The sequence below is a fragment of the Pongo abelii genome, chromosome 23, assembly GCF_028885655.2.
Source record: "Pongo abelii isolate AG06213 chromosome 23, NHGRI_mPonAbe1-v2.0_pri, whole genome shotgun sequence".
Lineage (NCBI taxonomy): Eukaryota > Metazoa > Chordata > Mammalia > Primates > Hominidae > Pongo > Pongo abelii.
Genome location: NC_085929.1, coordinates 46,686,681 through 46,713,871, shown reverse-complemented (window position 1 = coordinate 46,713,871; position 27,191 = coordinate 46,686,681). Strand labels below are relative to the sequence as shown.

At 42.5% G+C, this 27,191-nt stretch overlaps 1 protein-coding gene across 9 annotated transcripts in view; it reads right to left on the bottom strand.

Moving 5' to 3' along the window:
• Positions 1–27,191, bottom strand: part of TNRC6B (trinucleotide repeat containing adaptor 6B) — a 212,159-nt gene that overhangs the window by 100,118 nt on the left and 84,850 nt on the right. For 2 of the 9 annotated variants that reach the window (XM_054543502.2, XM_054543501.2), the window contains exons 1-2: positions 25,397–26,546; positions 21,646–21,865 (exon numbers count right to left, since the gene is read on the bottom strand). The exons of 6 other annotated variants lie outside the window; for them this stretch is intronic. In XM_054543502.2, coding sequence (XP_054399477.1) covers positions 21,646–21,659 — 14 coding nt within the window. In that variant the 5' untranslated portion in view covers positions 21,660–21,865; positions 25,397–26,546. Of the gene's footprint in view, positions 1–21,645; positions 21,866–25,396; positions 26,548–27,191 lie in introns of those variants that run through there. One more of the 9 variants, XM_054543498.2, reaches the window with a different exon arrangement.

Genomic DNA, 27,191 nt, shown 5'->3' with positions numbered 1-27,191 from the left:
CAGCTGGGTAGGAAGTTCTTGATAGTGCCTTGAGAAATGTCTCCTGATAGCTTCGACTCCCTGGTCCTAAAACTTCCTTTTCAGAACACATGGAATAAATTCTCCAAATATGTGCAATTATCCATGATGCATCCCTGAAACATTTTTAGTTCCTTCACACATTCCACTCACGACCTGGTTTTCTATCCCCTTACCACTGGCATCATTATCCCTTAAATATGTTCCAGTTTGTCTACCCTCATTGTGAGTCTACACTCATTGTGAGTGTCTACCCTCATCCAATTACCAAATAGGGTGGGCCTGCCACTTACTTGTCCCGTATGATATGCCACTGCTAATACTGTTAAAGAGGTCATTTGGTTTCTTGGAAATCACATCTTACTGAGTTACAGCCACCTAACACTCCTGTTTTTTCACAATATTGCTAAGTCACTTTTCCATGACTGAGTAATTACGTATCTCTATTAATACCATCAGTGCCAGACTGTCAAACTGCCATCACCACCTCTCCTGATCTTCCCTGCACTTCAGGAAATGGCCTGGAACTAGATTTTCCAGAATCCCATTCCCCGTAGGGTTCCAGGTTAGCTGCCACCAAGGAGAGGTACCCTTCTTAGATCTGGAAAGCAGAAAAGAAGTCAGTATTCTCTAGAAACAGTTGCAAAAAGACACATAGGCAACAACAGGCAGGACTTTCCTATTCTGCAGCAGCTTCCAGATCATCTAAAGCCATAGCTGCACGCAGCTAACATCACTGCTTCTCTAGAAACTATTCTCTACAGAAAAGTGATGAAATATGGCTCCTAAACAGGAGAGAAAATAAGTTTATCAACCGGAATCCACAGCTCTGAGGCACATATTATTCAGGAGAAAAACTGAGAACTTATAGCAGTAAGTGGTGGAACAGCTTTTCTGAACATTCAGGTGTTTTCCTTTTCATGTTGCATTTTTTTTCTCTGTTTTCCTCCACACATGTTCCAACACAGTTTTTCTTTTCTATTGAAAGAATAAATAATAACTGACCTTTGAAATCAGATTGCTAGCAGTTCAACATCAAAATCACAGTAAATTGAAATTCCATTAAAAGGTAATTTTAGGACCAGGTGCGGTGGCTCACGCCTGTAATCCCAACACTTTGGAAGGCTGAGGTGGGCAGATCACTTAAGGCCAGGAGTTCAAGACCAGCCTGGCCAACATGGTGAAACCTCACCTCTACTACAAAAATACAAAAATTAGTCAGTGTGGTGGCGTGCACCTGTAATCCCAGCTACTTGGGAGGCTGAGGAAGGAGAATCACTTGAACCTGGGAGGCAGAGGTTGCAGTGGGCCAAGATGGCGCCACTGCACTCCAGCCCAGGCAACAGAGCCAGACTCTGTCTCAAAAAAAAAGGTAATTTTAGGCTAGGTGTGGTGGCTCACGCCTATAATCCCAGTACTTTGGGAGGCTGAGGTGGGCAGATTGTTTGCACCCAGCCTGGGCAACATGGCAAAACCTGATCTGTACTAAAAATACAAAAAATTAGCCTGTAATCCCAGCACTTTCGGAGGCTGAGGCAGGTAGATCACATGAGGTCAGGAGTTCGAGACTAGCCTGGCCAACATGGCAAAACCGCATCTCTAATAAAATACAAATAATAATAATAATAATTAGCTGGGCGTGGTGGCACACGCCTGTAGTCCCAGCTACTTGGGAGGCTGAGACAGGAGAATGGCTTGAACCCAGGAGGTGGAGGCTGCAATGAGCTGAGATTGTGCCACTGCCCTACAGCCTAGGTGATAGAGTAAGACTGTCTCAAAAAACAAAAACAAAAACTAGTGGTTCTAGGCGGCCTCCTGCCTCCCAACACCAGGAAAGTGAGCACTCAACTGAGAGCCCCTCCCCTCAGGCTCTGGGCCCTCCTCGCTCAATGACCAATGACCAAGTCTCTGTCAGGGCTGCATGTGCACACAGAAGAAATGGAGCTAAATAGTGTGCATGAAGATCTTTAAAAAGCATTAATCACAGGCAAGGAATCAAAAAATAAGTGAATTCAAACAATGATACATTTGGTTCTCCTCTGACCATGTGTTCTCAACTCTAGGAGGATGCATATCCAGTTAACAAGACTGGAAAAGACCTGTTGTAACACAGTCAGTCCATCAAGGAAGGTGATTTTTGCACACCTTTCCAGATCTATGCTTTTAAGAAAAAGCCAAGAATTTTATGTTAGAAAATAAATGGAAGAGAAGTGGACTCTGCTCCTGAGATCACACGGTATCTACTGCAAACAAGTGATCTGGCGGCAGGTGGGCTTCCTGATTATGCTGCACTACTGCCATTTTATTAAGTTTGTGTCTGTTATTCGAATCCTGGAAATCCTCTGAGAAAGGGTGCTATTTGTGACACTTATCTTGGTATTGAAAAAAATCAGCAGACAAGGAAATCAACTCTGAATTCAAGACTCCACAGGTGACAGTCGTACCCTACTTCTCAATGCTCTTAATTTGTGCTCTATTTTCAGAATAGTAAAAATGGAAAGTCGTGTTCTTGTGTGCCAGCAGTTGTCATTTAAATTTAGCAAGCTGAATAATAATTGAATTACCTTGAGGAAAATGTATATTTCTGAAAGATAAGCATGTTTAATAGTAATCACAAACTACAGAGTAAAGCTGACTTGTGAACTTACATGACCCACTTCTTCAACTAAAATTATACACCAGTGAGAAAATGGGTTCAAATCTAAAAAGTGATTTACATACAGCATTTTGATAACAACTAAGGCAACATTTACCTGTGTTTAACTCTTCAGGATCAGTTACAGGATGCCCAGTTCCATTTAAAATGACATCCAAGTCTCTATACACACAGTTTAACACCTAATTTCTACTTAGGTAACCTGGGGGAAATGTTTTGTGAATGATCTACCCCTGTAATCTTTAATAGACAATCTCAGTAACAGCTATCTCAACTATGTTCTTCTCCTTCTTCTTCTTTTTTTTTTTTTTTTTGAGACGGAGTCTCACTCTGTCGCTCAGGCTGGAGTGGAGTGGCATGATCTTGGCTCACTGCAACCTCTGCCTCTCAAGTTCAAGCGATTCTCCTGCCTCAGCCTCCCGCGTAGCTGGGATTACAGGCACACGCCACCACACCTGGCTAAGTTTTATTTTATTTTTTAAATTTTTTTAGTACAGATGGGGTTTCACCGTGTTGGCTAGGCTGGTCGTGAACTCCTGACCTCAAGTGGTCTGCCCACCTCAGCCCCCCGAAGTGCTGGGATTACTGGTGTGAGCCACTGCACCCAGCCTCAAATATGTTTTTCTGAGAGGACACTTCAGGTTCTCTTAAGCTATCAGAAGGATTTTTTTCTCCTTTCAGTTGAGCATTATGCTTTCTATACATGAATGATCTAGGGACTGTATTAGTGAGTGCATACAGTATTTTTGTATTTCTTTGTGTTTCCGGACCCTTCCAACACCTTCTTCAAAGTTCTGTTGCCTCCATCTCTCAAAATCCTATACTCAAGCATGGTCAACTGCAATAAGCACATGCCTCTCCCAAGGTGCTCCCCTGCTACACCGCAGCCAGGTCAAGAGAAAAAGCACAGACTCTGTGCTGGAGTCTGACACTTTAAAATCAAATTTTATGTATCTTGGACACTACAATGGTAGGAGCTTGGGCAAATTATCTGGCATCTAAGTTTCTGCATCTGTAAAATGGGAGCTATATACTACTTATCTTGAAGAGAGGCTGTGTTGATTAGAAATAATGGATGGAAATCACCTAACAATACAAAGCACATGAGCTGCTACTGCTTCTGGCAGCAGGGTCCACCTCCTCCTCCACATCAAGCACCTACTATCCATCAGCAAAGAAGGTGATGAGCAACAGAGGGATGAGGCACACAGCGCCCAGAGAAGGCACTCAAGAACCACACATGACTTCATAAGATCAGACCCATACCTCATACCTTGCATGAAAACAAACTCCAGATGGATAAAGTATTTAAACGGGAGGAAGAGATGAAGGAAGAGAAAGGAGAGAAAGAAGAAAGCTGGGAAGGCAACCATTAAAGCATTTGAAAAAATTGTGGCTAATTTTTCTTTTCATAATGCAGAATGAACAAAGACTTTCTAACTATGATACAAACTCAGAAGCCATAAACAAATGACAGCTACATCTGACTATAGAAATGCTTTAAAACAAGTATTATGATAGAACCCACCAAGGTCATTGTTGCTGGGGGAAAAAAATCAGCATTTATATCTCAAAGAGCTAGGTTTCATAATACATAAAGAACTCCTACAAATCAACAAGGAAAAGACCAACAATACAAAAGAAAAATGGGTGAAAGAAATGAACAGACTGTTCACAGACAAGGAAAGATAGCCTTCTAAAATATAGATCAACTGCATTCTCTACAACGGAATAGAGTATTCGAAGTATATCAAGACAGGCCAGGCATGGTGGTTCACGCCTATAATCCCAACACTTTGGGTGGCCGAGAGAGGCACATCACCTGAGGTCAGGAGTTCGAGACCAGCCTGGCCAACATGGTGAAACCCCGTCTCTACTAAAAATACAAAAATTAGCCAGGCATGGTGGCTCATGCCTGTAGTCCCAGCTACGAGAGGCTGAGGCACGAGAATCACTTGAACCCGGGAGGTGGAGGCTGCAGTGAGCTGAGATCACACCACTGCACTCCAGCCTGGGCAACAGAGTAAGACTCAGTCTCAAAAACAAAACAAAACAAAACAACACCAAAGTACACCAAGATACCACTTTTCACTGACCAAACTGGTAAAGACAAAATTTGGTAGTAACCCACAGTTAACCTTGTGTGTTATTACCACAGTTACCTTGTGTCCAAGGTAACACAGAAAAAGGTATTCACATATACCATTGCTGATGAGACTATAAACGGGTGTAATCTCTGTATGGGACAATTTGGCAGCTACCTATCAAAATGAAAGTGTACAGTCTTTGACCCAGCTATCCTATTTTTAAGTATTTATCACAGGAAAAGAATTACACATGTGGGAAATTATATATGCAAATGATATTCACTGCAAAAAATGTTTGTAACAGCAAAAGATCAGAAACAGTCCATCAATTAGGGGACTGGTTAAATATGTTATAATACCTTATCCACGCAAGAAAACACTATACAATTATAACAGTAGTTCTTTTTGTACTAATGAAGATGTCTTCAAGATAAGGTGTTAAGTTTTAAAAGCAAGATGCAAAAAATGTGTACTTGATGATATCATGTACATAAGAAAAGGGAGGCTTTTACGGAATTCTTTATATGTGAACAGAGATTCCTTGAAACGAAACAAAAAACTGGCCGGACACAGTGGCTCACGCCTGTAATCCCAGCACTTTGGGAGGTCGAGGCAGGCAGATCACGAAGTCAAGAGTTCAAGTCCAGCCTGACCAATAAGGTGAAATCCAGCCTCTACTAAAAATACAAAAATTAGCCAGGTGTGGTGGCACACGCCTGTAATCCCAGCTACTCAGGAGGCTGAGGCAGGAGAATTGCTTGAACGCAGGAGGCAGAGGTTGCAGTGAGCCGAGATGGCACCATTGCACTCCAGCCTGGGCAACAGAGCAAAACTCCGTTTCAAAAAAAAAAAACCTAGTATTACTGCTGAGTCAGAGAAGGAAATTCTATTGGCTGTAACACAACTATAAACCTTCTTAAACTAGATACATTCAATTTTTAAAAATATAATACAGGTTGGGTGTGGTGGCTCATGCCTATAATCCCAGCACTTTGGGAGGATAAAGCGGGTGGACTGCTCAAGTCCCAAAGTTTGAGACCAGCCTGGGTGACATGGTGAAACCCCATCTCTATAAGAAAATATAAATATTAGCTGGACGTGGTGGTGCATGCCTGTAGTCCCAGCTACTCGCAAGGCTGAGGCAGGGGGATTGCCTGAGCCTGGGTTGCAGTGAGCTGATATGCCACTGCACTCCAGCCTGGGCAATAGAGCAAAACCCCGTCTCAAAAAAAAAGAGAGAGAGAGAATACAACAAGATGTTACCAATGGGGGAAACTGCATAAAAGGGTAAAAGAGATTATTTCTTACAACTGCATTTGAATATATAATTATCTCAAATTTAAATAAAAACTTTAAGTAAAAAGAAGATAACCCACTGTATTTGAACAAGATATGGATCTGGAAGTCAAACGAGTGGTCAAGATTGGAATGCTGTCCTGAGTTCTGAAGAAAGGCCACCTTAGGCTTTGCCACAGGGAACCTAGGATTCCTCCTTGAGAACTCCCCATTTCCTCAAACAAGCCCCATTCCTCCTTGGCCCTCTGGCTGATGCACTTCCCTGCCTGGACTGCATTCCTCCTTTCTTCTGGTCCTAGTAAGGCCTTCAAATAGCCACAAAATTTCCCTTTCATCTATGCATCCCCTTTAAGCCCCTTTTTATTCCTGACACCTCAGCATTCTGTAGAGTGGTACGCAGAGGCGACTTAAGATTCCCCAAACATGTAGATGTGGGTTGCCTAGAGTGGCCATCAATTAAATCCTCCTCAGCAATAGACCGCAAATGGGTAATTACGTAAGAGGTTCCAGGGACTCCCTATTTTTACTTTTAGGAAGGGACTACGAGATGGCGTGAAGACGAGAATACTGCCCAACAGAGATGGGTCAGAGAGGTCTCCAGACAGCAAGACTTAGTTGGTCTCCACTTTTCCTGGAGCTTAAAGTGAGTTAGATGTGAGTCATCCCGCCTCCTGGTACATTTTAAAGTAAAAAATGAGATGGGTGGGCCAGGACAACATCACTTCAGGACATGAAGCATTAAGATCCTTCCATTCAAGCCCCCCATATATGGACTCCTTGCTCACCAAGTGACCATCTCATTCTCCTACACAGAACACCTGGGTAAGGACAGGTATTTGGGCAGAATGTCCAGTGGGAGCCTTGGAGCAAGGGGCAGCAGGAAAGTAGACAGGAGTCAAAAAAAAAATAAAAAAAGGGCAATAAGAAGGTGGGGGCCAGGTGTGGTGGCTCACACCTGTAATCCCCACACTTTGGGAGGCCAAGGCAGGAGGATCGCTTTGAGCCCAGGAGTTCAAGACCAGCTTGGCCAACATACTGGAACCCCCATCTCTACAAAAAATTAAATTAGCTGGGCATGGTGGCACACACCTGTGGTCCCAGCTACTCAGGAAGCTGAGGTGGGAGGACCACTTGAGCCAGGGAGGTTGAAGCTGCAGTGGAGCAGTGACTGTGCCACCGCACTCCAGCCTGGGGAACCAAGCAAGATCTTGTCTCAAAAAGATAAAAAATAAACAGAAAACAGAGGTAGCCAAAAATCTTCAGCCAGATGAATTATCTCAGAGAGAAAATTAACAACTAAACGTATTTGCATTTATCTAGTTCCTGAGCACTCAACTGGTGTAGGAACATTGTTCCTGAAATAGCTAGCCACTCAGGCTAGACAGTCAAGATCTATCTTAGGAACCCAGGTACGTACTACAAACCATTCATACACCTCAAAGAAGGAAACAGTTGCCCTGACAAAAAAGAAACTACCCGCCATGCTGTGTCACAGGGAATGGTGAAAGAACTGGAATCTTCCACACGTGGCCTGGACTCAGTGTCCAGATCCAAGAAGGAATGCTACAGGTATCGACAGAGTTGGGAGGGAAGGGCAGGGAACATCCCAGACAGACACCAGGGGGGATGCCATCATCAGTAGGAAACCTAAAGCTTCCCAGAAATAAATAGCCAAGCCTTCTGGCTAAAGGCATGTGAGGCGGGGCTTTGGGTGAAAATGTCCAGTTGTTAGCTCTCCCCAACATGCCGGCTTCAGCTTCACATTTTTCCCTTACTTCATGGGACATGTTCTAGGCCCTTACCAAATTAGACCAACGAGTCCAGTCTTGAAAAGCTAACAACTGCTCTCCAAACACACCAATTTCCTTTTTCCTAAAACAAAGGCTTTAAAAGGGAAGGGAAAGTGAAGAAAGCAAGTGCCTGCCAATTCTCCTGGCCAACTCGGGGTTTCTATAGTTAAGCTTTCCACTGTTCTACGTGCATCTTTTGCTTTTTTTTAAAAAAAAAAGGGTGAAAGGAGATGGGAAATGAAACACCAAGCATCAAAACTAAACTGTAACAGTGCTAACCAAAAGGTTACAAACATTTCTAAGAAGATACAGTGATTTAAGCAAACACTTGAACAATAGAGCGTACACATACTTATAAAACTATTCAGTGCCTCCAGCAGGGTAGATTCAAACAGTGCCTCTCCTCCTCTCCTCCCCACCAATCTCCCTTCTAAGTCACTCTAAAGCTGACAGAGTGACAAAGGCACCCCAATGGGGTAGGATGTGGAGGGGGCTCAAACCTCCACCCCTCCGTCAAAGGGAATGGAAAATGCACCTGAGTATACCTGCTGCCTTGACTTAAACTCTAGCTCCTGGTCACACTGGGAATTAAATTCTGGCTCTGGCTCCATGACCACTGTGGGCTGTCCATGGCTATCAAGGGCTTGGAGATCCTTCAACAAGGATTCCCTGCTACACATTCCATAACCCCAGAGTAAGCAGTATAGATTCAGAGCTTGGGAAGCCACAGCATCCAAGCTAGGACATGCTGAAATGCTGCCTATAGAAGCTCCACCCCCATCTACTACCGCAGCTATTCTCAAGGAGACCAGTTGTAAGCTCTATCATAATTTGTTGCTAATAAAATCTCTAAGTTTACAAACGATCTATATGAAACAAAGGGTCTCCCTCTGCAATAAAACCCATTTTTCCCCCATGCATTCATTTAGAGTCCTCTATAGGCCACGCTTTGTTCTGGGTACTCAGGACAGAGGAGAAAAAGACCAAAATCATGCTTACATTCCAGTAAAGGGAACAGGCATTTAACCAGCAGACTGATAAATACGATGATTCCAGCAGTAATCAATACTAGGAAGAAAATTAACCAGACAGGGTAATAGGACAGAATGTGGAGAGGGCAGGGAATGGGTCCTTCGGATAAGGTGAGGGAAGGGGGGACATTTGAGAACTCAATGCTGAGAACAGGCCACTGGGGAAGGGCGATCCAGGTAGAGGAAAGACAGCCCCAAGATGTGGGGAACAGCCTCGTTTGAGTGTGAAGCACAGGAAGGAGGTCTGGGTGGCCACCACGGACACCAGTTTCCTCAGCCAAAGGCAGCAGGGCAGATGGAACAGATGTGGTGTGAGGGGCACGGTGAATGCCTGAACCATACAGACTGGGAGGGAGGGCCCCTGCTATCCTTTCCAGAACTCATCCTTTCCTTGGGCTGCAATCAAAGAACTTCCACCCTCCTGCTGGCCTCCTGTCCTCATTCCCAAGCCTAGACCTTTACTTAGGTCATTCCCACCTCCATAAATGACTTTCTTGCTCCTTCATATACCTTCCTACTCCAAGCTCTCCTTTTCCACAATGTAGTCCTGAAAGCATGGAGCACTTACTCGTTCTTTAAAGCAAGTATTTACTGCCCACCTACTAAGTGCTACTGGTCCTGGGTATAGATACAGAGGTGAACCAGACACAGCCTGTCTTCAAGGGGCTCAGCCCGGTCTCCCAGGGAGAGGAACTGGTAGGCAAACAAATCCTATACAATGGGTGACTGTAACAAAGTTCATTTGACTTTTCATCAGATAACAGCCTTTGACAGCAACTTAATACTTTTGTGCTTGTGTGTATGATGTCATCTGCCTAGATCAGCCTGAAAACTCAAGAGGCAGGTGAACCTGCTTCTCAGAATGCCCAGGAAGTTCTAATTTATGCCTGCTTCTCCTCAAAAGTGTCCCACTGTTGACAATGACTCCATCCTTCCCATCAGGATCAAGCCAACATTCTTGGCTGGCTCTTAAAAGCTCAACAGTCACGTGGCCTCAACTTTTATCCCCATCTCCTCTCCTATGTCTCCCTGAAAAGACTTGTACTCGCTGTTACCAGAATCCACCTGTAATCTGTCACCTTCTGCCTTTCTTTGGTCACCTTGTGCCACCCATGCTTGGTCCAAGAAAGGCACTTAAATAAACGCTTGTTAAACAAAGCAATAAAAAGAATGTCTGTCAGTCTTTACCAGAAGCTAACTTGAGTCTTTTGCCTCAGCCAGGTGCAGTGGCTCCTATCTGTAGTCCCAGCACTTTGGGAAGCCAAGGTGAGTGGATCACTTGAGCCCAGCAGTTCGAGACCAGCCTGGGAAACATGGCGAAACCATGTCTCAAAAAAAAAAATACAAATATTAGCCAGGCATTGGGGAAAATGCCTTTACTCCCAGCTACTCAAGAGGCTGAGGTAGGAAGATTGCCTGAGCCCAGGAGGTCGAGGCTGCAGAGAGCCATGATCATGCCACTGCACTCCAGCCTGAGTGACAGAGTAACACCCTGTCGCAAAAAAAAAAAAAAAAAAAAAAAAATCTCTTGCCCACAAAAGCTCTCCAGGTAGCACTTCCTTTTCCTGTTCAGAATGCCTAGTTCTTGCTATCACTTGGTAATCAATGAGGTATTATATAAAAGAATTTTAAAAATCACTCCTAATATTATCAAATTGGATCATCGTCTCTAAGAATACTACAAGCACTTTGATATTAGTAGCCATAGTCTGTAAAGGACAGTATAAAGAAATGTCAGCCATTGTAACAATCACACTAGAATTCACTGAGACAAATATGTTTTGTCCCCTTTAAAGCAGTTACCTTGGAGGGTTCTGTGCTTATTTCAGTAATTTTTTTTTTTTTTTTTTTTGAGATGGAGTCTTACTCTGTCGTCCAGGTTGGGGTGCAGTAGCGTGACCTCGGCTCACTGCAACCTCTGCCTCCAGGTTCAAGTGATTCTCCTGCCTCAGCCTCCTGAGTAGCTGGGACCACAGGCACACGAAACCACGCCTGGCTAATTTTTGTATTTTTAGTAGAGACAGGGTTTTGCCATGTTGGTCAGGCTGGTCTTGAACTCCTGACCTCAGGTGATCCACCCACCTCGGCCTCCCAAAGTGCTGGGATTACAGGCGTGAGCCACCGTACCAGGCCTCAGTAATATTTTCTTGGTTCAAACTGTTTTGAAACTATTTTCAGACAGACTGAACCAGTGCTGAGGCATCTTTTTCAGCATCTACATAGTCTACTTTTTAAAAGCAACATGGATTTGGATGTGTAAATTCTAGAAGACTAGTTTAAAAAGAAATTAATGTACACAGTCACATTGTTTGTCCCTTCCCAACACTGCCTTACACGTAGTAGTAGGTTTATGGTCCTCACAGTGATCAAAATCATGAGCAGGGTGCCAGGAGCCCAAGCTCTGCCTCTGACACCCCATGAGACCTGGGCAGGTCACTCACTTGCTTGGGGTCATACTTATGGGAAAAGAAACTGGGCTACACGATGTCAGGTTCCTTTCAGCACTACATTTTATGGTGCTTTTAGAGAATTAGTAAAAATCTCACTTCAACAAAACAATAATTTGGGAACTGCTACGTAGCACATGTGTTAAGAAGTAGTCTCTACTTTTTTATTCACCACAAAAAAGGTTGATGCTAATGATGCAGTAATGAAGACAAGGAACAATGAGGGAAATGCTTCCAAGGTTAGGAGGAATTTTCAGAGTACGGAAATGGGCTCCTGGAAGGATATACGGTACACCTAGCCAGAGCAGACGACTTAGAGGAAAGGAAAACAAAGGTACAGCTGCATCGGTCAGACAGAAGGTGCTGTACTGGAACACAGGAAGTTTTAGGAGGGCAAATACCTGTGTGCTGCGGGTTCATGGTGTCAAAACCTCCAATTTGGGACTGATGGCAACTCAAGGAAACGAAGTAGGATAATTCATGTTTGTCTTTTAAGGAGGGGTGGTAATACAGAAACCACTATGAGAATTAGGTTTCAACTGAGTATGTACGTTTTCAATATTATCTTTCCTGATGAATACTAGAGAAGGCAGCAACCTAACATACATTATTTCCAGTTTAGTAAGTAGATTTTTTCTCCTGGTTTGGCTCCTTGTCAGTATTTTAACTGAAGTAGTTAAATGCGCAGCAAGAGAGACTTTCTAAAAAATTAGAAAGAACTACTTAATATAGAGGTGTTGCGTTTTTGTTTCTGTTTTTTTTTTTTATTTTTGAGACAGAGTTTCACTCTGTCGCCCAGGCTGGAGTGCAGTAACGCTATCTAGACTCACTACAACCTCTGCGTCCTGGGTTCATGGGATTCACGCTTATGGTAAAAACTGATTCACCAAATGGTCTCCTCCTACTTTTAGTTCAACAAATATTTATCAAGCATATATAATGTGCCAAGCTCTGGGGCACAGCAGCAAGAAAAAAAACACTGACTTAGTTCCTGCACTCATGAAACTAAATAGTGCACGTGGAGAAAGAGGCCTGCTGTAGAGAGTAGCACATACAAATGCTCATGGAGACTGTGAGTGCCATAAGGGAAATGAGGGGCTGGGAGTGCATGGAGTTGGGGAACAGACCTTGCCAGGGAGGCCAGAAGGGTGTTCCCCAAGAAGTTACAATTAAATTGAGGCCCAAGAAAGAAAAAGCTGACTAGGTAAGAAGCAGGAGGGGCATCTAACTAGGGGGAACGGCATGGGCCAAGGGTATGCAGCAGAAAGCAATCTGGCTGTTGAGGAGCTAAAATAAGACCTGTGTGGTTGCATCACAAAGATGAAGGGAAGCGAAGTGTGAGATGAGACAGGGCTCGTAAATGAGCCAGACCACTCACGTCCCTGCAAGAATTTTCTTCTTTTACCTGAGAGCATAGGAATCCACTGATGGATCTGAAGGGGAGGAACATCGGATTTACATTTCAAAAGGTCACTGGCTACAGAGAACAGAGCATGTATGAAGGAGAAGCTGAGATGCAGCCCATGCTGAGCTGGTAGCTCTGTTCATGAGGTATTAGTCGAGGTCCACATAGGAGACAGAAATCACACTCATCATCTTAACATACAGATTGTAATACAAAGAATATAAAAAATTGTTAACTAGACATAAAGTTATTAACTAGTCACCAAAAAGGGGAGAGAGAGAACACTAAGGTACTATAGAGGTGGGAGCTGCCCCAGGGCTGGGGGAACAAAGGGAAGAGGCTTCCATGGAGCTTTGGGCCAGTGTCAACACCCCTGAGGATGCAACGAAGATGGTCCTCCAAGTATTGGGAAAACTGCAAAATGGATTCAGGTGCATCTACAGGAAGGAACTGCTGCTGCTGTGGGGCAAAAAAGCATTGCTCAAGTGCCCTCATGGGAACAGGAAGCAGCAAGTTCCTTCTTCCTTCTCCGGCCATGCAGTCACCCTCTCCTGCCCTGTTGGCACTGCCTAAGGAAGAGCCAGGTGGCAATGAGAAATGTGGCTGGCAGGATCCCAGCTTTCAAGGCACACACAAAGAAGGGGGGCTTGGGGCTGAGAAACACACACTTAACTGATAAATCACACATGAAAAATGTAGCTAGCGAAACGGTCACCAGCTACTGTGCTTTTCCAACATGGCTGAATGACTCACTAATCATATGTATTGGATCTAGGACACCAGTGATTGTAAGATACATCAATATTTCATGTGCCATTAAGAAAAAGTGACACCAATTAAAGTGACTCAATGCTAAGTCTCCATGAATTGTTAAGATACATCCTTATTTGAAAGATGTTAAAAGGTTAAAAAAAGAAAGCTAAATATTCTTTAGTAAGGTGTCAAACTTGATCAAAACAAATCATTGCACAGAAAATTATTACAGAAGAAACATCTGGGTAAGTAGAAAATATTGAAAACTAGAAGCACCAAGGGAGACCTGCTTTATTCAATTTTTTTTGTTTGCTTTTAACTTTTTGAGATAATTGTAGATACACATGCAGTTGTAAGAAACACAACACGAGGCTGGGTGCGGTGGTTCATGCCTGTAATCTCAGTACTTTGGGAGGCCAAGGTGGGAGGATCGCTTGAGGCCAAGAGTTTGAGACCAATCTGGGCAATATAGCAAGACTCCATCTCCACAAAAATAAAAAATTAGTTGGGCATGGTGGTGTGTGCCTGTAGTTCTAGCTACTTAAGAGGTTGAGACAAGAAAATCATTTGAGCCCAGAAGTTCAAGTGAGCTATGATCATGCCACTGCACTCCAGCCTGGGCAACAGAGCAAAATTCTGTCAAAAAACTCTGTCCAAAATAAAAAAAAAAAAAACAAAAAACAGAAAGAAAGAAGAAAGGAATACCACACAGAGATTCTGTATGCCCATTACCCAGTTTCCCCTAATGGTAATATCTTACATAACTATAATATCCCAACAAAGAAACTGACATTGATAAAATCTACCAATCTTATTCAGATTTCACCAGTTTTACAGGCTCTCATTTATGTGTGTATTTAGTTCTATGCAACTTATAACCAACACCCCAGTCAAGAGAGAGAGCAGTTCCATCACAAGGATCCCTCATGCTACCCTTTTTTTTTTTTTTTTAATGTTTTATTTTTTGAGATGGAGTCTCCCTCTAGTCCCCAGGCCAGAGTGCAGTGGCACAATCTCAGCTCACTGCAATCTCTGCCCCCTGGGTTCAAGTGATTCTCCTGCCTCAGCCTCCCGAGTAGCTGGGGCTACAGGTGTGCACCACCAAGCCCGGCTAGTTTTTATATTTTTTAGTAGAGATGGGGTTTCACCATGTTGGCTAGGCTGGTTTCAAACTCCTGACCTTGTGATCCGCCTGCCTCGGCCTCCCAAAGTGCTGGGATTACAAGCGTGAGCCACCGTGCCCAGCCTGCTACCCCTTTATTTATAGCCACAGACATCTTTCTCCTCGATACCTGTCTACATTATTTTTTTAAGGAAGAGAGCTTACATATTATTCTCTCATTATTTGTCATATGAACTCGAGTTCTTTTTCCATATTTGAAGAGTTATCACTTGACTTTGGATTAGCTATTCCTATACAGTAGGTGCACTGCAAAATGGGTAAAGACTTCTCCCAAAAGCAGAAATCTTGGCATCTTTCCAAAGCCCATCATTTACTAGCTGTGCGATCACTGCACTCTATGCAGCCTCCCAGGCGTTCATCATTTCCTCCTGAACCACTGCACCATGGGATGCTAGCTGCTATTATTATCACTGTGATTGTTATTAGCCTGATTATGTCTCCCTTGATCCAGTTCTACCACCCTCTGATATATTTTCTACAGAGCAGCCAGAGTGATCTTTCTTGAAATGGAATCCAAACTTGTCATTTGCTTGCTTAAAATCCCTCAATGGCTTCCCATGGCTGGATGGGCCAAGTCTCATCTCCTTGGTCTGCCACACCAGGGCCTGACCCCACTTGTTCTCCAGCCCCTTCAGGTCCAAATTAGGAACCCATTTGTCATCTCTTTTCCCGGGGTCACTGCCTGTATCAATACTTCTCAGACTCAGGGCGCCGCCTCCTCTGGGAAAGCCTCCCTGATGGCCTCTCACTGCAGGCTTTGTGTCCCTTCACCATGCACTCTTTGACTTTTCATTATGGTAAAATATATATAACATAAAACTTACCATTTTAACTGTTTTTAACTGTACAGTTCAGTGGCATTAGTACTTTATTCAATTTTCCCACAAGTTTATTACTCCAGGTGCGGCAGGCATTTAAGTCTTAATACAGAAAAGTTTTCCATAAAAGAGAGGAAGGAGAATATCAGAAGTTATACACTACAGAAGACATAAAATCTCATTTAACAGGAAGGTTAAGCTATCACTAACAGTTGAGACCTGACCTGTTTAATATGGTAGCCACTAGCCACATGTGGCAACTGAAATTCAATTTAAAAATTAGGGCCGGGCGCGGTGGCTCATGCCTGTAATCCCAGCACTTTGGGAGGCTGAGGCGGGCGGATCACTTGAGGTCAGGAGTTTGAGACCAGCCTGGCCAACATGGTGAAACTCCATCTCTATTAAAAATACAAAAATTAGCTGGGTGTGGTGGCACGTGCCTATTAATCCCAGGTACTCGGAAGGCTGAGGCACGAGAATCGCTTGAACCCAGGAGATCACACCACTGCACTCCAGCCTGGGCAACAGAGACTGTGTCTCAAAAAATAAAAAATAAAAATAAAAATAATTAAAAACAAAAAAAAGAAACACCCAGCTGTTGAAGGGCAAGAGGCAGGAGCAAAGCTGCCTAGCCACAGAGGACACTATGCATGCTGGAAGTATAAAGAAACTCAGTACACAAGAGATCACAACCTTAGACTGTGTCCATACCCAAAGGCCACAAAAATTCCAAACTAATCTGTTCCCAAAGGTATGCATTTAAAAAATAATAAATGCTGGCAATAAGGATACTCACTAAGGAGAGTGCTAACAGCACTATGTACAGAGGCTAAGAATGAAATGGTGAAGAGGCTAGGCTTTCCAGTGAGGGCCACGTTGCATCCTGAACAGGCGTCAGCTAAAGGGATGCAGTGGGCAGGGCACGTCTGACAGGGTCCAAGTTCACAGAGGTGGTAGGTGGTAGAGCCAAGTCTGTTCCCTAGGGCCTGTGATCTTGACCACTCCCCAATATTGAGGAAACTGCAGAAGCAAAAGCATTAAGTTGTGAAGCAGTGGGTAGCTGAAGCCTTAAGTACAACTACGTAAATGAGAGGAGATAAATCTATAACTCCAAGATAAGCAAGGTCAAACATAAAGGGCTTTGTCTTTCAGGCTAAATTTGAACTTCATCTTGGTGAGGAACCACAGAAGGCACCTAACTAAGCAAAGTAATTAGACAACCACATTTGTAATTGCAAAAGTGAACATTTGAAATAGGAAAGACTATCCAGCAGGAGAAGAGATAGACGAAAGGAAAGAGGATTTAGGAAGCAGCACACAGTAATACGAAGAGTTCAGGCTTTGCAGTCAGAGTCTGCCAGCATTAGCCACAATGTAGCCTGGGGCACAGGGTTCCCCCTCCCAGAGCTTCAATTGCCTGACATATAAAATGGAGATATCTCCCTAATAGTTTTGTTGAAGAACTGGCCCCTCCAAGGACTGCTGCCAGAGGTCTCCTGGAGACACCCTTCTGCTCTCCCGTTCTGGGACGGCTGGCTCTAAGGACAAGGAAGCAAAGCACATGCAAGCACATCCACAAAATATAGAGAAGCGAGGAGTCCGAGGCTTCCTAGTAACTTAGGCCTCTAAGATCCTCTTTGGGTTTAAAAGTGTGAGCTGGGTTTAGGTTGCTTACAACCCAGAGTTTGTGGCAAGGACGACAAATGATATACGTAAAGCACCACGTATCAGCTACTCCATACAGGTGGTGTTCCTGGTAACTACTAGAATAGTTCAGGCATGGGAAAAGCACTCAAACTAACACATGAACGATGAGAATTAAAAAAAAAAAAAAAAAAAGAAGAGGCCGGGCATGGTGGCTCATGCCTGTAATCCCAATACTCTGGAAGGCCAAGGTGGAGAATCGCTTGAGTCCAGGAGTTAGAGACCAGCCTGGCCGACATGGCAAGACCTCCTTTCTACAAAAAATTAAAAAATTAGCTGGCGTGGTGGCACATACCTGTAGTCCCAGCTACGTAGGAAGCTGAGGCTGCAGTGAGCCAGCAGCATGCCACTGCACTCCAGCCTTGATGACAAAGCAAGATCCTGTCTCAAAAAAGAAGAAGATGAAGAAGAAGAAATCTCACTAAGATATTCAGGAAGCAGTATTAAAAGGGCTGGTAACTGACTAAATGTGGGAGGGAAGTGAAAAAGAAGAGTGTAAGACAGTGGTTTTCAGCAAGGATGATTCTGCCCTTCAGGAGACATCTGACAATATATAGAGATATTTGTTTGTCATGACTGAGGTGGCAGGGTGCTAATAGCATCTAGTGGGTAGAAGGCTTAGGAGGCCGCTAAACACCTTACAAGGCACTGGATGGCCCCCACAACAAAGAATTACCCAGCCCCAAATGTCATTTCCAAGGTTTTGAAACTCCGGTCAAGCATATTTCCAGGTTCCTGGACTAAGGTGACAGGTAAAGAATATTTTCCTTACAATTTAATTAAGTTCTAGGAAAGATGGGTATCAATGAATGTTTGCTACCAACAATATGTTAATAGTTTCCAAAGCCAGTCTTTATTTAAGCCCTAACACCGTCTCCACTGCAGTCAAAGGGGCAAACTTAAATAGTGTAAATGAGTTTAGATTCTACACCAGTGTTAACTACTGAAAGCTGTGCGTATAAAATGGTAAAGAAAATAATTTTTATCAAAGTGTTAGCAGTTTTCAATGAATAGAGAAGCAGAAACTGATATACAAACTCCCTTACCAATTTTAAGAAAAAGACTGTCCAAGCCATGTTACTTTCAAAGCTGTTTTTTAAAGATCAAATTTTGCATGTTGAACAAATAAGATTACCAGGCTTGCTCAGTGAGGGGGCCAATGCCTGGCGTTAGGATGAGCATCATCTGTGCCTATATTCCCACAGAATCTGAGAGACAACAGCTTTTTCATACTCACTGTCCGTCTCGTCTCACTTGACTACTTGATCTGTGTAGTGAACTTGTACCACAGATATTTCTATCTCTGTTTTATAGTTAAACCCTTTCAGGTGGGGGAAGGAAGCGAGGTCTCTAGCAGCCTGGGGGTTGGGGGGAAGGCACGAGGTGGGCATCCCGCAAGCAAGGGTACAAGTTCTCCAACAGTGGTGATGCAGGCCTGCAGTTTGCAGGTCACCAAGTATGCATGTGTTCACATCTGCATTCTTTTTTTTTTTTTTTTTTTGAGACAGTCTCACTCTGTCACCCAGGCTAGAGTGCAGCGATGCGATCTCAGCTCACTGCAACCTCCGCCTCCTGGGTTCAAGCAATTCTCTGCCTCAGCCTCCAGAGTAGCTGGGATTACAGGCAACTATCACCATGCCCAGTTCATTTTTGTATTTTTAGTAGAGACGGGGTTTCACCATCTTGGCCAGCCTGGTCTTGAACTACTGACCTCGTGATCCACCCACCTCAGCCTCCCAAAGTGCTGGGATTACAGGCGTGAGCCACTGTGCCTGGCCTGCATTCTCTTTATCCCTGAGAGGTGGAAGTCTTTCTTCTCACTTTGCAAATGAGGAAACCGAGGCTCAGAGTGTTCAAGTGAAAATCTTTTGAGATACACAACTGGTGACTGCAGCAGGGGCTCCTCTCACTGGGGGTATGCTTCTTATGCATGCCATGGCAGGTTAGCGTAAGAATGCCACCATTCTGGGAAGCCAGTGGCAGAACTACCACCATGTCCCGAACCGAGGTTCAGAGCCTTTAAGTAAATTACAGAGTTTTTACTCATAGTAAGTGGCAGAGATGAGGCCTGAATCTAGGTTTGTTTGTCTGATTTCCAGGCCCATGTTCTTATGGTGAGATAAAGGTTTGGGCCTTTTCAACTGCTAACCAACCAGATGACTGCATGTTCAGACAGGCTAGGATGAAATAAAAGCTGGTTTTATTATTTTGTTCTTACTATCCATTAACTAAATGGACATTGGTAGAAAGGGGCAGGTATAAGCTATCTTTAGAAGTTTCTGTTCTAGAGAATAAATTGGACTCTCTTAGCCGGTTATTCACATTTTGAAGTCTTATCATTAGGAGATTAGGAACAGTAAAATTAAATGGCTGACATGCATGAAAGCTGAAAGAGAACCTAATGTGGGAAACATTTTCCATCTGGCTCAATTACTTAGTTGCCAAAAAAAAAAATAATAATAATAATAAAATGAACAGGGGATAGGCATATTTTTGCTCTGATAAAAATGTTGACGGTGTTTTCACATGCCACTAAAACCTCCTTCAGCCTGCTCTTGAGATACACTGTCACGTCTACAGCAGCAGACGCCTCTCAATGCCAATGTCATGGGACAAACAAGGATCACTAGGTCTTTCCTTTCCATGTTTCAGGCATCTCTCATTGGCAAAGAATTCAAAACGCATTTAAAAATAAGTACTCAGTGCCTGAATTACTTTTTAGATGGAGATGACATTTGTGTTATTTTTCCACCCTTAAAAAATAATAAAACTTCTGGAGAAAAATTTTTATTACATATTTAATACATATGAAATAACTTTTATATACCCCCCACTCAGCTTAAGGAATAGAACCTTTCCGGTACTCAGAAGCCCCCTGTATAATCCCACCTTTTCCTACCCCACAAGCGTTAACTTCCCCCTTAACTTAGCACTCCCTTGATTGACCACACCATGCTTGGTAAACTAAACATTTCAGTTGTATTTCTGAATTTCGTAAGTGGAATTTTATTACTTTATTCTTCTGCAACTTGTTTTTCTCACACAATGCTATGTCCCTAAAATTCGTGTAAATGTAAAGAGTATCATGCTGTATTTATACATTTGCCTACTGATGGGCATTAAGGTTTCCAATTTTTGCCACGACAAGCCACACTGCTGCAGACATCTTAGGGCATGCCTCCTGTACATGCATACAGCTCTTCTGTGGGGTAGGTTACCAGCCCACAACTGAAACTGCTGGCTCATGGAGTGTCCATGTTTTCCAACTTTACTAGACATTGCATTGCTACACTCTTTTCCAAAGTGGTTAACAACAATTTACACTCCCACCAGAAGAGTAAAAGCTCCTACTATTCCATAACCACACCAAAACTTGGTATTTTCTTTTTCTTTTTTTTTTTTGAGATGGAGTCTCACTCCATTGCCCAGGCTGGAGTGCAGCTGGGGCGCATCTCAGCTCACTGCAAGCTCCGCCTCCCGGGTTCCCGCCATTCTCCTGCCTCAGCCTCCAGAGTAGCCGGGACTACAGGCGCCCACCACCGTGCCTGGCTAATTTTTTGTATTTTTCTAGTAGAGATGGGGTTTCATCATGTTAGCCAGGGTGGTCTCTATCTCCTGACCTCGTGATCTGCTCACCTCAGCCTCCCAAAGTGCTGGGATTACAGGTGTGAATCACTGCTCCTGGCCAGTGTTTTCTTAATTCTTTTAATTTTTGCCAATTTGATGAGTATAAAATGGGACCTCATTGTGGTTTAACTAGCATTTCCTTGATTACTAATTAAGTTGTATTCCCCCTCCATATTTATTGGCCATTTGGATTTTCTCTACTGTGAAATTTGTTTCTTTTGTGCATTTTTTTCTTCTACTAGGTCTTTTTCTTATTGATTAGTAGGAGTTCTGCATTGTATTCTGGAGATAAATCCTCTGTTGATAACATGTACTGAAAATATCTTCTCCTAGCTTGTCTCTCACTTTGGCCATAATGTCATTTGGTGACTTTAAGTTCTTATCATGATATAATGAACATGTATCAATTCATTCTCGTTATGTTTATTTTATTATACATATATATATATTTTTGACACAGGGTCTCACTCCATCGCCCAGGCTGGGGTGCAGTGGTGTGACCACAGTAGAGGCGCCCACGAACTTCTGAGCTCAGGCAGTGTATCAATTCTTTCATTCTTGTTATGTTTATTTTATTATACATATATATATATTTTTGACACAGGGTCTCACTCCATCGCCCAGGCTGGGGTGCAGTGGTGTGACCACAGTAGAGGCACCCACGAACTTCTGAGCTCAGGCAGTCCTCCTGCCTCTGCCTCCCAAAGTGCTGGAACTACAGGCGTGAGCCACAGCGCCCAGCAGCCATGTTATCCTGTTTAATCATCCCTGCTCCAAGGTCATAAATATTCTTCTATATTTGTTTCTAGAAATAATAATTTCTTTCATACTTATCTGAATCCATTTGGTATTTATTCTTGTATGTGGTGTATGACTTGATCCTTACAAGGCAAAGACATTCACGTGAAGACAGAGGCAGAAACTGAAGTGATGCAGCTCTAAGGCATGAACGTGAAGGACTGCCAGCAACCAGAGGCTAGGAAGAGATGGGGAGCAACTCTTCCTAGAGCCTTCAGAGGTCGAGTAATTGTGGACTTTTAGCCTCCAGAACTGTGAGAGAATAAACGTCCGATGTTTTAAGCCATTCAGTTTGTGGTATTTCGTTATGGCGGCCCTAAGAGACTAACGCAATCCATATGAAGTATCCCAGAGCACTTGTCGAAAAGTCCATTATTTCCCCAACTAAACTGCAGTGTCAACTGTCGCCTCTCCCTACTGACTGTCAGGCCAGTTCCGCCACAGAGCAAGAGTCCATGTACGCGTGGCGGTCTTGTCTAGGCTTCCCACTTAGGCGCTGACCCACCTCAGCCCCTGTATCTACGCCACACTGCTCTTCGTTACTACAGCTTTATGGCAAGGATCTAGCAGGTTAAATCCTCCCCACTTATTGCTCCTGTTATTTCTCTTTTCCATATAAATTTTAAAATCAGCTTATCAAGTTTCAGAAAAAAAGCATGGGGTTTTTATGGGAATTACTTTGAATTTATATACCAATTCAAAAAGAATTGACATTTTTTAAAATAATTGAGCCTTCTTAACCATGAACATGACAAAGCTCTGTCTATTTAAATGTTAGTTTGATGTCTTCTGATACAATTTTACATTTTCTCCCATGAAGGTCTTGTCAGGTCTGGTCTCACATTTCTAGTATTTTCTCTTGGTAGTATAATGGTATACTTTTAAAAATTATATTCTTAAACAGGGGATCATTTAAATAAAAAAGACAAAACTTTGCTGATCTTTAGAAACAGTACCTAATCATATACTTACACCAATAAGTTCTTGAATGAGCATCCCATACAGAAATCAGATATTTTAATAACTATATTAATATCTAATATGTCCATGCTCAAAAAAAACAAAAAATTAAAAATTAAAAAAATATATTTCTGTGCTCATTATGTGTTGGACATTGCCCTAAATGTGTAAACCTCACTTTCCTGAGGTAAATTCTATGAAGCTCACTGTACAGTTGAGAAAACTGAGGCTTAAAGAGGTAAAGGCCCAGGAGGCAGCTCTGGAAATGGAAGCCAGCATGTGGCTCCACTGCATTATTTCTTAAGTACTATTGCATGGATCACCCCTTCGTCATGACAGATGAGAGGAATAAAATCCACCTTAACCTCAGAACCCAGAAAGACTTTCCCAATAATCAAAATCCCTTCTGGCTGCCTAAATTCACTTGGTGGGTTCTGCAAATCAAAGTAGCATTGAAACTTACTGCACTTGTGGATTCAAAACTACTTTTCTGATTAATTTAGAATAAAATGCTCTCAGATGATAAACACTCAACACTTTCAATTACATTTTTAAAGTAATTAGATAATATAGTAAACCAAGAATGTCATAAAACTAGTATTACTGTTAGGCAGTGGTAGTTTCCAGATATTTTTTCAATTACTTTCTTGAAAATGCTCAATGCTTAACTGTCAATTTTCAGATTAATGACTCATTTTCAAGATTCAGTAATGGACTTCACCTAGATCCCAAAGCTTCTAGGCTGATGATGATTAGTGTTTCTATGGACAAACCAACAGTTAACCATTCTAGTGATTTTCAGTAATTACATTAATATATATCTAAATTCTTTCTTAATCTATAAGCCACAGAATCAGCATATCTAGAATACCAGTAATCTTCTGACCTTAGCTAATACCAAGTAATCCCTTTTCAGTATTGGTGCACAAAACTTTGGTCTCACCTTATACTAATGGATAATCTGTGAACACCATCTACTTAATTACATTTGTTTGCTTACTACAATGCTACAAATATTTATTAAACTTCTACTAAGTCCTTGAGGTAATCAGATAAAATGCAACAGACAAAAGATCCTGATAATTTTCACTATGAGGTGGGAACTCAGCACACTCCAGTGTGGCCCAGTAGTGGTCAGGAACAGTTGATCAATTTATTAGATCACATCTGTGGAACACACCTGAGATTATCATTGTGAAAATTAACATACGTTAGGCAAACTGCTCTTAGCCACATAGTTGTATACTGTCTTCAAAATGGAAAAACTAAACCGTGATGTTCAGTAAGATAAAAATGTACCTGTACTTTCACAATAATAACTGATGAAAGTGTTTAATGTCATTAATTTCACTGGATAAGTGAAATTGAAGGTTAGAAACCAACTACATTTTTCCATGCCCATTTTAGTGAACTGTTGGTATCCCTATAAAAACCAAGTAATTGGCAACTTATTAAAAATAGAAAAAGCAGCAGCAGAAAGAGAACAATAGCAGGTGGCCTAAGTACAGCAGAGCTTCTTAATAGCCGCAGGCAGCTCTGTCACTACCAGAGTCAATTATACTCACAGAAGAGCATCAAGGAGGCCAGGCAGCCCCCCTGGGTCAGTTACACATGTATCATTTAGAGATAACATCCTGCTTACAAATAGTGGTGCAAACATTGAAACCCAAGTTCCACAACTGCTTTTGCAACACATAAAATTTACGCTCGCTAGTCACTTGTTAGCATTTTTGGAATGCAGTGGGACAGAGGAAGCAGAAGGACAGGTCTATAGCCAGGAAAATGTACACTGTCTGGACTCTGTTAGTCCCTGGGGACTAGAGTGGCAGGGGATGAATCTGGAATGACTGGCCCTGGCTACTGGCCACAGCATCCCAACAACAGCAAAAAAAATTGAACCTACATGCCTGGTTTATCCCAATGGTCCGTGAATAAATGCCAGAGGCTTACATTTCACAAGACTGACCAAAATTCACAAGTATGTAAAAAGTTCCTGCCCTATATCTCCTTCTCCGATAATTAAACAACAAAGAACCCACAGAGTCTCAACACAGTACAGATGGCTTATGAAATACAAATGACAAAATATTCATATCCTCTAAAAATTAAAGAGATGTGGTGGCATATAAAGACACAGAGTTAAGTATTTTGCTCAAAACTCTGCATTATAAAATGTTTCTCCTTTCTCTTTGCTGTCTTTTTCTTTTTGATTCGCTTTCGTTTATTAAGAAGCGAATAGGGATGAAAAGTAGAGGGCTGAGGAAGGTGATGCTATTTGGGTGGGGAGATGGAGAGAAGGAAAACTGAAGGAGGAAAGAAAAAGCAAAATAGACACATCATAAAGGGCAATAAAAGAACAACTAGAGGCCCAGGCCGATGCGGGACACCCTCCTCCCACTCTGACTAACAGCCCAAACCCTTTTAGCATGCTACATCACCGAACCCTTAGAAAGATGGGGCTAGAATATTCAGTGGTTCCTGAAGGTACTTCTCAGCAGCACCTGCCATGTGGCAGGAAATGAAAACAAAACAAAACAAAATTGGCAGAAGCAGAAGGCCTCACCACATGAGTCTGTTCTGATGACTGAACCTCAGGCTTGTATAAGGAAAGAAAACACTGGGTCTCAAAATTTCATCTTAAATACAGAACTTATTATAACTAAAGAATTACCATAAGTGGTATCTATCAAAGTAATCAAAGAGTTTTTTAGGCTGTTTTCCCAATTCTATTTTACCTTCTTCAGTTTTCCTTCTCTCCATCTCCCCACCCAAATAGCACCCAAATGTACAAAATTTGTACATTTTTGCATTTTTATGACATACCTGGAAGAGATTAAAGCAGACGCAAGGAGTACTCTCATGAAGGTGACTTCTGTTACAGAAGGGCAAATGGCGGGACATGAAATGATGGAAAGAGCAAAGTGGGTCATAGAACCAGAAGCAACCCTGGTGGGAATCCATTAAGGGGGTGGGCCAGACCCTGGACGGGGGTAAGCCTGGCATGCTGTGACATATTAGGTCTTTGTGATGCAACAGTGTCCTGACACCTGGCTGGGAAGCACCCATAGCTTAGAACCAAAAACATGTTTTGTTTTGAGCTATCAGTTAAGTTTGCTCACCAACATGTGATCAGCAATAACTACTTCTCTCTACTATACTCAACAAGACAGGCTGATGATCAGTGGCCAGCATTTTTTGGAATCTGCTAGTGAGCTAATGCAACCTGCAAGGCTGAAGCCCATTCAACACAGAACTTGGCCTTATCATAGTCTAAGACAATAGGCCTGAAGTCCTCCTCACTAAATTCAAATGTGTTAGGTCAAACATTAGTGAAAACCTGGGCAAGAAGGAAAGGGCTAGTAAGAAAAGACAAAATGTGTGGAAATAAGACGGATGGAAGCAATGCTGACAAGCTGTAACTTTGGAGATACCCAGTAGTGCAGACTCTGAGGTAGACGGTCAAGAGCAGAGTTCCTTCCACCTGCAGTTATCCCCTCCATGCAGTCTACTCCTGGCCCTCTTCCAGCAGGCACTCGACACATGGACTCCTCTGATACACCTTCAAGGACTAGGGATCCCTATGGCCAGTGACATGGAGGAAATATTTTGGTCTTCATGAAGCTATGAAGGTGTTTATCCAACACTGTGGGCTATGTATTTCAAAACTGAGAAACAAGTCATTTGTTATCTTGAGGCAACACATAAATCAGATTTATCTTAAAGGAAAGGGTTGTCTCTTTCTGAAAGATGGACTCCTGTTTGCTTCACAGTTTTCAAGCACATCTCCTGTCCTACATGCATTTATATATAGTTACAGCAGCAATGGTTTATTTACATTCCTCCACTGACTGCAGAAAACCACAATCTATTTGCAATTATAATACCCTAAAAACAAGTTATTTGATTCTTTCAAATGTGAAAAGTAACAAGTGGCAGCATTCTTGTTAAAAACTCATATAGAAAGCTGGTCATTTGCAAAACAGGTCTGCCAAAGGCAAAAAAAAAAAAAAAAAACCCACAAAAAACAAAAAAACAACAACACCACATACACATTTAGAGGTTGTAAAAGCCTATTATGGTTTTTTCAAGCAGGGTATACAGAAACAAAACATCAAATTAAATGACTTTAACTCAACTAGAAGTAGGAATTAATATTATTCCTTTCTCTGACATTCAAAACTCATCAGGCAAAGTTCTCAAAACATATTTTCTTGGCTTACACTACTTGAGACAAAAGTATTTCCTAGTGATTAACATTACATGACCCTTTCAAACCTGAGCAAAGCTCCCCTAACTATTCTAAAATGGTATTACAAATTGAGTATTCCTTATTGAAACGTCTGGGAACAGAAGTGTTTCAAACTTTTTCGGATTCTGAAATAGTTGCATGAAATTTACTGGTTAAGTATCCTGAATCTGAAAATCTGAAATCCAAAATACTCCAATGAGTACTCTCAGTATTGTGCTGGTGCTCAAAAAGTTTCAGATTTTGGAGCATTTTGGGTTCTAGAGCATTTTGGATTTTCAGATTTGGGATTCTCAACCTGTATTTGAAAATGGAGGCCGGGTGTGGTGGCTCACACCTCTAATCCCAGCTACTCAAGAGGCCGAGGTAGGA